General features: G+C 34.9%; 1 protein-coding gene across 1 annotated transcript in view; it reads left to right on the forward strand.

Moving 5' to 3' along the window:
• The window catches only part of LOC150100611 (protein FAN-like), a 477,112-nt gene that overhangs the window by 120,970 nt on the left and 341,383 nt on the right, over positions 1-14,759 (forward strand). The window contains exon 9 of the mRNA XM_090401841.1: positions 4,972-5,104. Within this exon, the coding sequence (XP_090257967.1) occupies positions 4,972-5,104 (133 nt within the window). The remainder of the gene's footprint in view (positions 1-4,971; positions 5,105-14,759) is intronic.

The raw sequence follows: 14,759 nt of genomic DNA on the forward strand, positions 1-14,759 counted from the left end.
GGGCCAAAATGGAAGTCATCGGATTGTGTGGGATGTCTGACATGTATACAGAGAACAGCAATGGAGCCAGCAGAGATCCCTGCGGCACTCCAGCAAAGATGTGGCGCTGGGAGGATGTAGAACCGTTGATTTTTACTTGCATTGATCTATTTTGAAGATATGAGTGGATTAAATGAACCATTTTAGGTGAGATGCCGGCTGAGATAAGCTTGTGCAGGAGTCCAAAATGCCAGATTTTATCAAATGCTTTGGATAAGTCTAGGAAAACAGCGCCTGTGCACTGGCGCCAGTTGTAGCTGGTTGTGATGTATTCAACAATTCTGTGGATTTGCTGGGTAGTACTATGGTGTTGCCTAAAACCAAACTGTTCTTTTGGAAGGATGTTTAGGTCATTTGTTGAGGTTTGAAGTCGTGAGAGGATGACCTTCTCTGCAACCTTACCCAGATTTGAGATGAGACTGATTGGACGATAATTTTGGGGTAGGTGTGAGTCTTTGCCTGGCTTATGTATGGGAATTACGTCAGCCAGTTTCCAGGTGGAAGGAAAATAGTGAAATCTTAAAATTGCATTTATTATACTGGTCAGGTACACTACTGCCCTCCGGGGCAGAAGTTTAATCACACGATTAGTAATGCCGTCTGGTCCAGGAGCTTTTTTGTTCTTTAAATTTTTAATAATGTCATATATCTCAGCAGGTGATGTTGATGCAATATGGTCAGTGCTGGTGATAGGAAGTTTGAGTGAGTGTCTGAGTGGGAGCCAGACCCTGAAGTAATGTAGAAATAATGTTTCTATACAAGTAACCAAAAGGTGTCACACCTTATTACTAAAATAATCTGGATTAGGTACACTTGGATAAAGGATGAAACTAAGAATATAATTTCTTGGCATCTTTAATTATACTATAACCAAGTGAAAAAACTTACAACAAATATCAACCTATCTATATCTCTGGAGTAATCGTAAGAATTTAGAGAAGTTGGTAAGAACTCACATGGAGAAATGGGTGGACAAAGAAGATATACTTTGCAAGGAGCAGCATGGGTTACTAAAGGGAAATAATATCTGAGCAATTTGCTCATATGTTTTAATAATGTTATGGCTGAGTTGGATAAAGGGAATGGATACACTATGATACTGTTGGATTTTGCTAAGACATTTGATAGAATACCACATGAAAGGCTGTTGCATAAACTAGATAATATGGGATTGGAATATAAACTAGCTTGGGTAAGTGGGTGACTGATGGACAGGTATCAGAAAGTGGTATATGAGGGATGTGATTCTGCCATATTTAAAGTTGACCAGTGGTGTGCCCCAGGGATCAGTCCAGATTAGAGGAATGCTGGCAGAATGAGAATGATTTTCTTTTCCATTTCTTTAATTACTTTTATTTTTTACTGTTACTTTTTAATATTATTATTATTATTTTTTTTTTTTTGAATACTGACAGTAGCCTTATCCCCTCTAATGTTCACATTTAGTTAGATTTTTTTTTTTAAAAACTAAAGCTATTATTGCTTCCCATTTTCTGGGTATCTTTTCACTTTCTAGGACATTAATAAAGATCACTTGTAATTTATTACCAGCAAATCCTTTGGGTGTCTTAATCATTTTTATTGCTATATTATCATTGCTACATGCCAGTTCATGCTTCATCTTCTCTATGACATTCATTAATTCATCTTGAGATATTGCTTGTAGTGCAATATTTACATCTATACTTATAGGAAGTTCCTACATTATTATGTGCTTCCTATTATGTCATTATATCATTTTCTGCATTTAAAATCCTATCATCATACTCTCTCCATCTTTCAGCAACTTGTCCTCTTCAGTTTTTAGCACACCGTTTTTATCCCTTATTTCATTTCTTGCTTCCTTCTTTTAAGCATATTTTCCTTGTTATCTCATTGTATTAGTTTTTCTATGGCCTAATACTGCACCCTGCTTTGCTTCTTCTGTCCATACTATCCATAATATTATTAAGAGAGACCTCCTGGGAGTTGGACATTCACTGAGCGATGCCTCATACTACCAGCACCAGCTATCATACTTGTCTTGAATTCATTCACACTATTTGCACACACACACAACATCTAGTGGCAATCCATTCTAATCACACACCACTCTATGAAAGAAAAATCTAGCTCTTTTTTCTTGATGACATTCATTCTAAATTCAAGGATGCCCTCTCATCCTTCACCCATTGTCTATAAAATGAAAAATTCCATCTACTGAAATCTTGTATGACCCTTTCAGCAGTTTAAGTCTCTACATATCACCCCTTTTTCTCCAGTTTGCTAGTGTCCAGAGTCTACAAATTCTCAGTCCATCTTCATAATCATTATCCACAATCCTGATATCATTTTTAACACTACTTTGTACTCTCTTCACTGTATCAGAATCACCATAGAAAACAGGAGAATAGACCTGCTCACAATAGTCCAAGTGAGGTCTTATCAAAGCCTTGTAAAGAGGCAAAATAACTTCCTTTACATATCTTTACATAGCAGACTTCATTTCAGCATTGCAATTATCTTTTGAGTTGTATTTGTAATCTTTGCTATATGGCCCTTGAACATCAACTTCCTATCTATTAAAACTCCACGATCCCTAACTTGATCAGTTTCTTCTAGCATTATTCCACCAATATAATATGACATTGGATATCTAATCATATTGAAGTGCATGACTTTACATTTACTACATTGAACGGATAGCCATTTTCACTTACCCACAATTCCAGCTTATTCAAATCCTTCTGCAGGTATTGCATATCAGCAGCACTCCTGATTACCCTACCTGTCTGTGCCTCATCAGCAAATAGGTGTGTCATATGTCAAATCTTTCCCAGTGTCATTAATGTACAGGTTCAATAATAATGAACCAAGGGTTGATCTTTCTGGTACACTGCTGGTAACCTTAAATCTTCCAGAATCACATCCCTTATATATACCACTTTTTTTGATATCTGTCAGTCAGCCATCCTCTTCTCCACACACTAATATTTTATAATCCAATCCCATATTCTCTAGTTTATGCAACAGTCTTCCAGGCTGTATTCTGTCAGAACCCTTAGCAGAATCAAAAGTATCATGGTGTATCCATTCCCTTTGTCTAACTCAATGGTAACATTCTTAGTGAATGTGAGCAAGTTGTTTATTTCTAGTTGTTCATACATGACTTTCCTTTAGTAAATCCATTGCTGTTCATTGTACTCTGTCAACCTATTTCTGAATATGAGATCTAAACTACTTTCCCAAAATCTTCACCACCACCACTCCAGAGATACTGATAAGTCAATAGTTGATTACATCAGTCTTTGCACCACCCTTGTGCAGGATCTTCTCTGTTCTGAGACTCAAAATATATAGTCTGGTCAAAGGAATAGCCAGTTCAGCTGAACAGTCTTTTAGCATTTGTGCTGATATCCATTCAATCTCTATTGCCGAATTCTTATTCAGTTTGTGCAACAGTTCTAATACCTCCTCATACACCCGATTTTCTACATCCAGTGAAGCAGTATCCACATATTTTCTCTTGTTGATCTTTTAACTATCTTTTTCTGTATAATTTCTAAGATGAACTTCCAGATTTTATTTGATAACTGCACTTTGTTCTTTCTTTCTTTCTTTATTTTTTTTTTCTTTCTTAGTACCCAAACAGCCTCCTTCCACTTTATTATATACTATCCTAAAATTTTTCCATCGTCTTTCTATTGTATCTGCTAGGCTTTCTTTTTTTTCCAGTTTCTTCTTTGCTTCTTTCTCTAAAATTTGAAATCAATACTTTATCACAATAGAAAAATTTTCCTTTATCTCATTCAGTTTTAACTTAGACATATCATATTATCATTGCAATTTGATTTTTTCATTTTCCTATTCCCACACCTTTAATTTAAATTTAGCTGTCATAAGTAGTGATCAAATCTTACATCAGCTACTTGCCTTACTTTAATATTTAAGAGTAAGCTTTTTAAAACTACATTTGATTGCACTGTGATCAGTTTGGCTTTAGTTTATCCAAGCCATTTTATGTGTTTCATTATGTTTAAGTATGTTTTTCCTATCTGAAGATATTCATTTTGCAAGGTACTACCATTAAATCTTAATTGCATGGTTCATTACCTACTTTGCATTCATATCTCCCATAAGAATAATCATATCATTCTTCAATATTTGTTCTATACACTTCTGCAGTTTTTTATAAAAGATCTTTCTACAAGATCCTTATTGTTTGGTGATTAATTTTAACAGTATAGATGAGAACACAGACTGATAAGAAAATAACTATTTATTAATTTATTGCTGATATTTCGCTGGTATTCTATCCAGCATCTTCAGAGCACAAAAAAACAGTTTGTCACAGTATGCGAGACAAACAACCACAATCCAGTGTAACAGGGGGACTACTTTGAACAATTGTAGTGTGAAACACAAAGACTAAAGTCCTAATTAAGCTCCATCTATGTTGAGGGGAAAAAAAAAAAAAAACAGGAGAAAGCAGGTATTAATTTGGTCTATAGATGATTGTCTCCCAATCTTTGGCAAATTTTTTATAGAGCCATACTCGTTGAGGTTTGGAGTATGTTTCAAGGTTTCAGGTTGTTCCTGAAATCAACAGAACCCTCTCTGTTGTTGTTTTGCATACTGTGACATCTTAAACATGATCTAGCCATTATTATTTCATCACTTCTAGGCTTCCAATGCATCAGTCTTTTACTGTCTGTTTACTATTATCTCTTATTTTCAAAATATATATTTCTTTGAGTGTATTAGTGTATAAATCAAATTAATAGTGTAATTATGTTCATTATTTTTTTGCATCTGAGAAATTGCTACAATTGTTTGAATTATTTGGAAATTTTAATTAAAAATAGTCTGTACACTGTTAATTTTTAAAAAATATTATTTGCTTGATCTGTTTTGAATAATCTTGTTTGTTTCATATTTTGGAATGAAATGAAGGCTGAAGGATCTCTATGAAAAGATTGTCCTAAGAACTGCGGGCAATAGAATAACTCCATTGGTAACAAATCCAGGAAGAATTTTGTTGACATCATTGCGTTTGTACTTCCAGCCATATAATAATGTAGAGCCTGTGAGTATATAAAATCTGACTTTTTTGTTTGTAGAATAACAGAGTGACTTTTTTCTTAATTAATGGAATGATAATTTGTTATGAAAACTGTCATTACTTAATAAGTAAGTATATAAATAAATAACTACATTCATCATGTATAATGCATAATAGGAATATGAAAAAATACAACTATAAAAACTTATTGCAAAGTCTCACAAGAGTCCCATAGGCACAAGACTGTTTTTAAGGAAATTTGCTATAGCAAACAAGAAAAGAATGTACATCCATGTTCAGGTTTTTCTATGGCTGTTACAATGATTCATGTTGAATTTTATGGAGCAAAATATGTGGGTGGAACTGGAATGAAAATAAATAATTTACTAACTAAATTATTGACATGCTGACTTATTAAGCCACCTTAACCTTGAGAACAAGAACAGCTACGTGCATGAGGAGCCACAGTGGCACTCTTCGCAGTCATCTTCTGTGATTGCTACTGACAGAAGGATAAGACAGTGCACCAAAATTTGTATAAGATCACACCCTAAGTTCTATTGCAGTTAACTGGGTTCTGTAGCTACTTCCACCTGTTGTAGTGGTCTTTATCCAAGGCATGATGTTGTTGTGCTAGTCTACTTTTAGATTGTCCATACTGAATACACATTTTATGTTTTTTCCTTCTTATCAGGGCAGGCCTTCTTGTCTGCCCAAAATACTGGGTCAGTCCTAACACCCAGGAAGGAGAGAGGATCCTGGCAGTCATTGATTTGTCTCAGGAAAGTGGAAACATTTCAGAAGTTTGTATACTGTTCTAATTTTGTATTGTTTTAATTGCGAGTCCAGTCTATCTGTTATACCTTTGATGTAGGGGAGGGATATGGTTTGCATATAGTCTATTATTATTATTATTATTATTATTACAGGTATCTCCATGGAGTCAGTAGACTCATTGCGGGAGACCCAAACTAGCAAAACAATATCTGTCATATCTCTTCTTGAATTCATTTACAGATGAACAGCTCACAACTAAGTCAGGCAATGAATTCCACTCGTTCACCACCCTCCAGGCAAAAAACCTTGTTCTGACACCTTTGTTAACCACACTCTTCTTTAATTTCCAGAGATGACCTCTTGTTCTTCCATCACTATCACACAGCTGAAACATTTCCCCTGCATCAATCCTATAAAAACCTTTCAGTAATTTAAATGTTTCTATCATATCCCCTCTTCTTCGCCTATCAACCAATCTCTGCAATCCACAAGCTCTCAATCTATCAATGTAGGGGGCATTTTTTATATCACTCACCAACTTGGTCACTCTTCTCTGAACCCTACTTAGTCTACTTTGTGGGATCAGAAGCAGTGTTCTTTTAAGGAGTTTAGCCAGGGTTATTTTGTTTTAACCATTCTGTTTGAATGATGTAAGTAGAGTCTGTTGTTCCTGATACAGTATAAAATGCATACATATTGTATTTGTTGTTCCCGCATAATAGCTACTGTATCAAACAATACATAATCATAACATAAATTAATCACATTGCTTTTAACTCTTTAATTGATCTTCAGTTTTGAGTATATCTATTTGCTTCATGCTGTATTCTTTCCAAATACATGCTTGATGGGTATTTCTAATTTCTGTTTTACAGTTGCATTTGTTCTTTTCTTCTTTCCCACTATCACAGATTAATTTAAAAAAAATTAGGACATAGAACACACTAAATATTATATTTATATGTGTACAATGCACTATATGTATATTCTGACAAACATTACTGGGAAATTCAGAAGTAGTGCTAACCTATACATGTCACTTGTACAGTTTATTAGTTTTTCACAGTATTTTTATAATTCCTGTAAGCCAAAAATTATTATAATTGAGTAGCAATATAAAAATATCATAACATACTTATTTACATACCAGACTTTTATCTTGGCTGTCAGGTGAACAGTGCCCAACAGGGAATTTTGTTCCAAAGTCAGGATCCTACTGTTATTATTATCTCTGCCTTTCCTCCAAATTTCTCAGTACAGAGGTTTGTGATTCTTTTCCAATTTTTCATTTTGTTTGAATTTGCATGCCATTCAAGAATCTTCATTTAGTGTTGTATACAGTAGCCACTCCCTCCTTGTACATTCACCATTGCCCAAAAATAAATCATCTTATTATTTAGGAATATTTAATCTATTTTATTGTTCTTTATCTTAGTCATACAAATTATTTCAGTATGTTATGTACAGGATGGCCATAATTAAGGAGGAGGTGCTCAGAGCCATATAGCGAAAAATGTATTGGACGTATTTTAAAATGTATTTTACAGAAGATAAAAAAAGTACAAAATTCTTCCACCAGGAGACATTTGGCACTATAAGTAGGTGGTGTGGAATTAATTAACAGTAATTGCCAGAAGAGAGAGAACAAATCAATTTTCGTGTTTGTATAACTTGCAGATGTGGTTCAATATGTACTGATTTCAGATGTTCTAAGAACTGCATTCTGTGAGCAACATTTTATACAGTGGATCACAACGGATCTGCATTGATTTTCCTCACATGCTGCATTATTCTATCTTTCAAGAATGCTACATTAGGAACATGTCCTTCATATGCAACACGTTTCAGATGGCCTCACAACCAAAAGTCACAGGGGTTGAGATCAGGCAAACAAGGTGGCCATGCTGTGGAAAATGCATGACTAATGACTGTGTTCTGTGAAGTGTTTTTGTAACGTTTGCTGATTTGCTGTACCGGTCCTTCCAATGTGATGTGGTGCTCCATCCTGTATGAATATGATAGAATCAAGGCATCTTTACTGCTGTAGTTGCGGAACAACAAAGTTGTGCAGCATCTCTCAATACCTAACAATACAAGTCATTGGTCTTCTCGATACGAGTCACCAGTCCTGTCAGGTGATGTTCTTCAAAAAAGTACAGACCGATAATAAATGATGCAGTGAAACCACATTGCACTGTGACTTTCGGTGAGTGTAAAGGGTCTGATGGAACACGAGGGTTATTCTCTGCAACAGTTGTGTGAGTTAGCACTACTATTCAGATAGAAGTGTGCCTTGTCACTCCATAAGATCTTCTGTGACCATGCATCATCCACCTCTATTCGAACTAGGAATGTCAGAGCAAACTGCAGTCGAGTTTCTGCATCACCGTGAAACAAAGCTTGAGTATGGGAGATCTTGTAGGCAAAAAAACCTCAGCATTTTACACAGGATTTTTCACACAGTTGAGTATGGTATGTCCAGTTGCCTTGATATTGCCCAAGCATTGCTGGACCCCTTGTGCATTATTCATTCCGTGTTCCACGATGGCATTTTCAACTTCATCAATAATCAATTTGCACCCTCATCCTGCCCTCACTGCTAAAGATCCAATATTTTCAACTCATAAAATCATTTTTCTAAGATTTGTTATAGTCTTTGAACTTTTTCTGCTATCCTTCAAACACTCGAATTCTTGAAGCGTGGCATTAGCATTCCTGTGTTGTTGATAATAAAGCTTGACTAGCAACACATGTTCCGTTAAGGTGAGATCCATAGCACTTCGGTCTTATCAGAATGATTTAAATCCATTTTGGTCTTCCTTATATCCACCAACTCAATAGTAGAGTGAGATTATGCAAATATCATGTGATTCTTGTGCCAGTTGTCCACTGGTTGCAGAATCTTTTTTTTTTTTTTTTCTGTAAATCAAAACCCTATTTTCCAGATTGTACTTACACAAAGTTTGGTTGAATTTCATCCCAATACATTTTTCACTACAGCGCTCTGAACACCTTCTCTTTAATTGTGGACACCCTGTAGTTCTCTTACTTTCTGCTTCTTTCCATTGTTTCTTCTGATGTGAATGACCTTGTCTTCACTTCTGTTAATTTTGAAATTGTTCTAGTAGCTGACTTTTCACTGTTTTCAACTAGTTTCCTGATGAAACAGTGAGATCTTCTTTTAAGTTAAGGATGCCCTGTTCAGCATAACATTTTATATTTATAATATTAATGTTAATGGTCTAAGCTAATACAGAACCTAATTTGGTCAGTTAAGTGACAAATATTCAAGCCCATCCTCATTCATTCAGTATCCTAGTGGATATTTACTAACATTGTGCACCACAGAAAGGTGAGGACTTGAGCTAATTATTATTATTCTGACACCTTCCTAGAGTTTTATGACTCATGTATCATATCTCCACCACTCAGCAAATTACTTGACAATCATTCAGCACTCACTGAACAAAAAATATAAACTTCACACTATTATCAACTCAGTTTCTGGGAATGGCTCTTTATTTAATCTCTCTCTCTCTCCTTCCTTCCCTCCCCTATCACATATTGGAAAATTTCTTTATCTGTTTTGTCCAATTTCTATGAAATCTCTTTAGATCCCCTTAGTAATTTATCTTTCTGAGATCTCTTCCCCCCTCTTTTTTTTTTCATGTATTTAATAAATTTTTCAACTCACAAAGATTAATCATCTACCTTTGTGGTAAGAATTCCCCAAATCTGTTATTATTTTGATTTCTTCCTTTGAATCCTCTCTGCCATTTCTCATCTTCATGAAACCTATTTCACCAAATATGAGTATACTGTAATTTAGATGTGCTCATATCAAGGCCCTATAAAGAAGAACAATAATTTCCTTATCCCTATTAATTTCATTTCTAGAACTCATTCATATTCTCACATCAAAATCTCTCCAAATGCTTCATCTTTTCAGTCATTTAAATGCAGTCCATCTCTTGATGATGTTTTTTTTTTTTTAATTTTTACTTATTTATTTATATATATCAGCTATCCACACACACACACACACACATGTATAAGAGAAGTCGCAGAACTTAATGACACGGTAGTAGTGTGTATAATTGTGCATTCACATGTAATTAGGAAGAAATAAGGACAGTTGCTCTTTCTTCAACAATGATCATAGTTTTTGAGTAAAGTGATATGGGGAAGGCTGTTCTAAAGAACAGAGATTGATAAGATGAAACATTGCACCAGCTGAACTGTGCATACATGTTGACTAGAAACTTTTTTTTTTTTTTTTAAATTTAAATTAACAAGAGAGGTGGAGGAATGATGGTTGTATTTGTAGCTAATTTGGTATAGCAGTGTAAAATCATGTATAGGAGGATTTTTATATAAAAATACCTTATATACCGATTTTACTGGTAAATGAAATTCCATTCAAATTACTTATGATTAATTGACAAAATTGGTTATGTTTAGTAATATGGAAATAAAGTTTTGTAAATTACTAAATAATGTAACCGCCAAAAATTATTGTAAAAGAACAAAGGAAAATAAGTGTAAAATAATTTGTGTCTAAAGAAAGTCCCAGACAAAGATGTTTCAGACAGATTATCATATTAACTTGACCTAAGGCAATTGGAAACACAAAGGTCAAATATGTACAGGAGTTTCCCACCTTAATGCAACAACCGAAAAAGGTGGCGGGTGCAGAACATCGAAATACCCAGGGGACTACAGCATACCAAAACCCAAAGTCAATGGAGCCAGATAAAAAGGGGTTGCTACGGCAAGATAAGGGTTCAGCTCTTTGGTCAGCAAGAAGTTACAAGGTCATGGAGTCAAACGAGATCGCAGAGTCGAGGAGACATGGAGTTACAGAGGTTACTACGATGTAAGTTACGGCAACGAAAGGCAAAAGGCTACAGAGTAGCAAGGGACTTTTGCTGATTGTCTTCAGGTGGAAGGCCACACAAAAAGGAGAGGCAGATTAGATGTGTGTGGCAGAATAAGTTCGTCATCGTTTCTGTTTTGGATCCAGGTTCAGGGAAAACCACCCCGGTTCAAGATGATCGGAGCCCTGCATTCCAGCCAGTAGATGTCAGAAGTGCGAGACAACTAATTCAAGTTGTTTTTGGAAGAAAGCAGTCACAGAAAAAGAAAGTTGGCAAATAGTAAGAGGAAATCCCGAAAATCCCGGAGAAGGTACCCATACGTGTTGCCAAGATCAGAAGGTAATAGAAGAAGGTGATTTAGAAGAATCTATCAGAGAGAGAACCAGACAACTGATTGAAAGTAAGATCTTTCTATCATATTACTAGAGACAGAATTTTGCGACGGTGATTTGTTTAAAGTTTTTGTTTGTAATGATACATAAGGACTATAGGCATTTAGCTAATCTTTGAATTGTCTTGTTCCGTTACATGCGAGAGAAAACTTAGCAGAATTTAAAGTGATATATTGTGTATTTAATATTGTTGTTATTAGCTAAAGCCTGCATTTGTTTATGTGAGATTGCTCTAAGTGTGACTAAGTGTAACAAAAGTAGTTTCACAGACATGTGGTCTTATAAGAATTGTTTACATAAGAGAAGTGATTGTAATTGTGTTTATGAGTCGCTATTGAAGTATAGAACTTGAAATTTTAGTATTGATTTTTTTTGTACAATTCTTTGAACATGAATAAATTGTTTTGTTGTTTAAATAATTTGCCTGATTCCTGTTACCAATGCACTGCTCATTAAACTTGAATCTGTGTGTTCTTGAATAGCTACGACTGTAGAAAGGAAGTCTTATGTTGCAGGATTAGTAAGAGAGGAGGGTTCCATGTTTTTCTGAAGAAAAACATGAATTTTGGTGGCGCAGCTAGAAATCAAATAAATTTTCCAAAATTAAATTTAGAAAAACATCAGTTGTTCAGACAAAGAGATTGGCTTCAGCCTGAGGCATTCTCTTAGTGCTGAAGGTTTTGCACACGAGAACAATAACATTTGCAGCCTTGAGACAAAAGTGAATTAAGTTGAGTGAAAGGATTTAAGGTTAAGAAATTAAATCAAGCAATGGATTATTAACTCTGAGTTACAACTGTTTAAGTTAAGATTGAGTTAAAGATAATAAGATAATATTAAAGTAAGGTAAAGTTAAGTTAAAATAAAGAGAGATTTTGAGAAGAAGTTTGAAATAGATAAGATAACAGTAGATTTTACAATGGCACAGCAGACAAGATTTAATAAGAACTTAATAAGAGATTTAATAAAAGAACCATAATTTTAGCAGTATCTATCAGAAAATAATTAGTGGGAGTGTGCAAAAGAGAGCAAGAGATCTGTTAAACAGATTTTTCTTTTCTAGTTTAGAATCAAACATTCTTAAGGAGATTTTTAGTGCACCACACCGAATGTGAGAACAGTATTCTAACATTTGACATATTTAGAATTATATAGGAGTTATGTTATATAGGAGCAAGACGTTTTGAATCAAAGAAGATGCCAAGTTTTTTTTGGAGGTTGAGGAGACTATGGTTACAATGTTCTTGTGCTAGGAAAGGCTAGGGTCTGTAAGTCAGCCTAAGAAGCAAAATATGATCTTGACTCGAGATCTGAATATTATCAAAAGTAAAGTGAAGTGAGACCTTTCTTAAGGGTAAAAAACGTGCTGTGTTTTTGTAGTATTGAAATTCAATGGATTGAGTTTAATTCCACTGAAGAATGATAAAGTGAAAAGTGTTATTGTCAAGGCTCAACAAATATGCTCACCCAGTCACATGTGGTGAGTAGCTGCACTGGACACAATAGAATATTCTTTTATTTAAAAATAGAAAAAAAAACTAAACAAAATCATTTTAACTTTTAAAATACAGAAGTTTTTTAAAAATGACAAATGCACCAACCAAACCAAATCCGTTATCAGTGTCCTTTATTGTGTGTGTTCGTGTACAATTATCCATGTGTGCTTGCATGGTGGTGGAGGTTTCTTGATCGATACTTGAGATAAATTGATCTGAAGGATATTGTTGCCAGTTGTTAGATATATGTTTGAATGCAGTGCTATATTTTTGTCTAATATTTTTTGCCCATGTTCATATTTTATTATCATTCAAGAAGCAGTTAAGATTGTTTTCTTGAATGCTTAATTTCTATTGACTGAATGGAAAATTTTTAATTATTTTAATAAAATTTAAAAAAAATTTCATAAATTCTCTGCTTGCCTTTTTATTAAAAAGGCAAGCAGAGAATTTAAATAATCTTCCTGATGATTCTCATCTGATGAAGATTGATCACAGGAATAAATTTAATTCATAAAACAATCCATCTGGCTCAAAGAATTTACAGGGTTAAAATGTAACAGCAATTCATCTGGATTTTAGCTTTCATGTGAAAGTTTTATTTCTGCCATTTAAAAAACATCTTTGCATGGTGCAATAAAATGCACCTTGTAAAAAAAAAAAAGACAATGTTTTATTGCGCCATGTAAAATGGAAATTTTTAAATTTCATGGAAAGTCTACTTAACAGAAATCTCAGCTCATATTCTCTTACCCTCAATAATACACATATCACCAGATGAAATCAGATCTTTCTGCTTGGACTTTCTCCAGTCTTTCCTGGAGACAGGATAACACATCACATCTATAGCTTCCTCAGCATCCAAACAACTATGCATTCTGTTTTGCTCAAGATGCTATTTTACACCGAACCAACTCTTAACTCTATATAAATCCAACATGCTTAGAATACTGCTCATGATTTTGTGGTGAAGCATTTAAAACTTCTCAAAAAAATTCTTGATTCTATCCAGAGGAGAGTAGTTCAGCTCATAGACAATCCCTCTCTTACAGATTCACTTCAACCTCTATCTCACAGACACAGTGTTTCGGCTCTGTGTTTATGCTATAGGTACTTCAATGTTCATTGCTCCACTGAACTGGCAATCATTCCTCCACTTTCTGGTGTACTGCTACCCAGCACTCCTTTATTGTGCAACTGCAAACACGCTGAATTTGCTTTTCTTCTTCCTCTTTTATTCCATCTATTTTTGCCCTCTTGAACAGCTTACTTTAAGATTTCCAAACAACTACAACTTGCAACTCTTCAAAAAGAATGTCAGTAAACTTCTATCTGATCTGACTTTCTTCACTTACACTACAGATATGGCACAGATATGCTTATGTGTCTTTCAACCTCTTCTGTATGGATCTATACACACACACACACACACACACACACACACACATATATATATACATATATACACACACACACACACACACACACCATACACAGGGTATGGTGCAGATAATGCTGTTCAACTGCACATTAATAGAAAAGCACATGTATAGTCTCCACCATTACATTTAGCTGTAGCAATGATGTTGACGTTGGAAGAAAAGAGTTTTATTGTTGAGCATTATTTTCATTCATGCAGAGTTGATAGAGCAAATGGTCCAAGCCTACAACATGTTTGTGAGCAGTTCATTCATCGTTTCCATAAGTGTGCCCTGAGCAGTAGTGTCATCATTGTCTTAATCAGCACATGCCCATGATTCTCATTTGTTAACACAAATGACAATCACACGTGCTGGAGCAAGTGTTACAGTCTCCAAAACGCAGTCAATGCTAAATAGTGGTAAAACTTGAGATACTGAGGCGGTCACTGCAGAGAATCCTTAAGGAGCTGGCTGCCTTTTCGTATGTTCAGGTGGGTCAGTGTTTAACAGCAACGGGTTACGCTGCATTGCAGGAATGCTGTGCTTATGTGCTGACCTATATCGATCAAGATCCATCTTTCCTCTATAATGTCTGGTTCTCAGACACATCGCATTTTCATCTATGCAGTCATGTAAACAGACAAACCGACACGTTTCTTCGAGACCTGAATTTGTCCAAGAGAAATCTCTTCACAGTGAAAAGGTTGCTGCATGGT

The sequence above is a fragment of the Typopeltis vanoorti genome, chromosome 12, assembly GCF_054136105.1.
Source record: "Typopeltis vanoorti isolate ZY-2024b chromosome 12, IOZ_Tvanoo_1.0, whole genome shotgun sequence".
Lineage (NCBI taxonomy): Eukaryota > Metazoa > Arthropoda > Arachnida > Uropygi > Thelyphonidae > Typopeltis > Typopeltis vanoorti.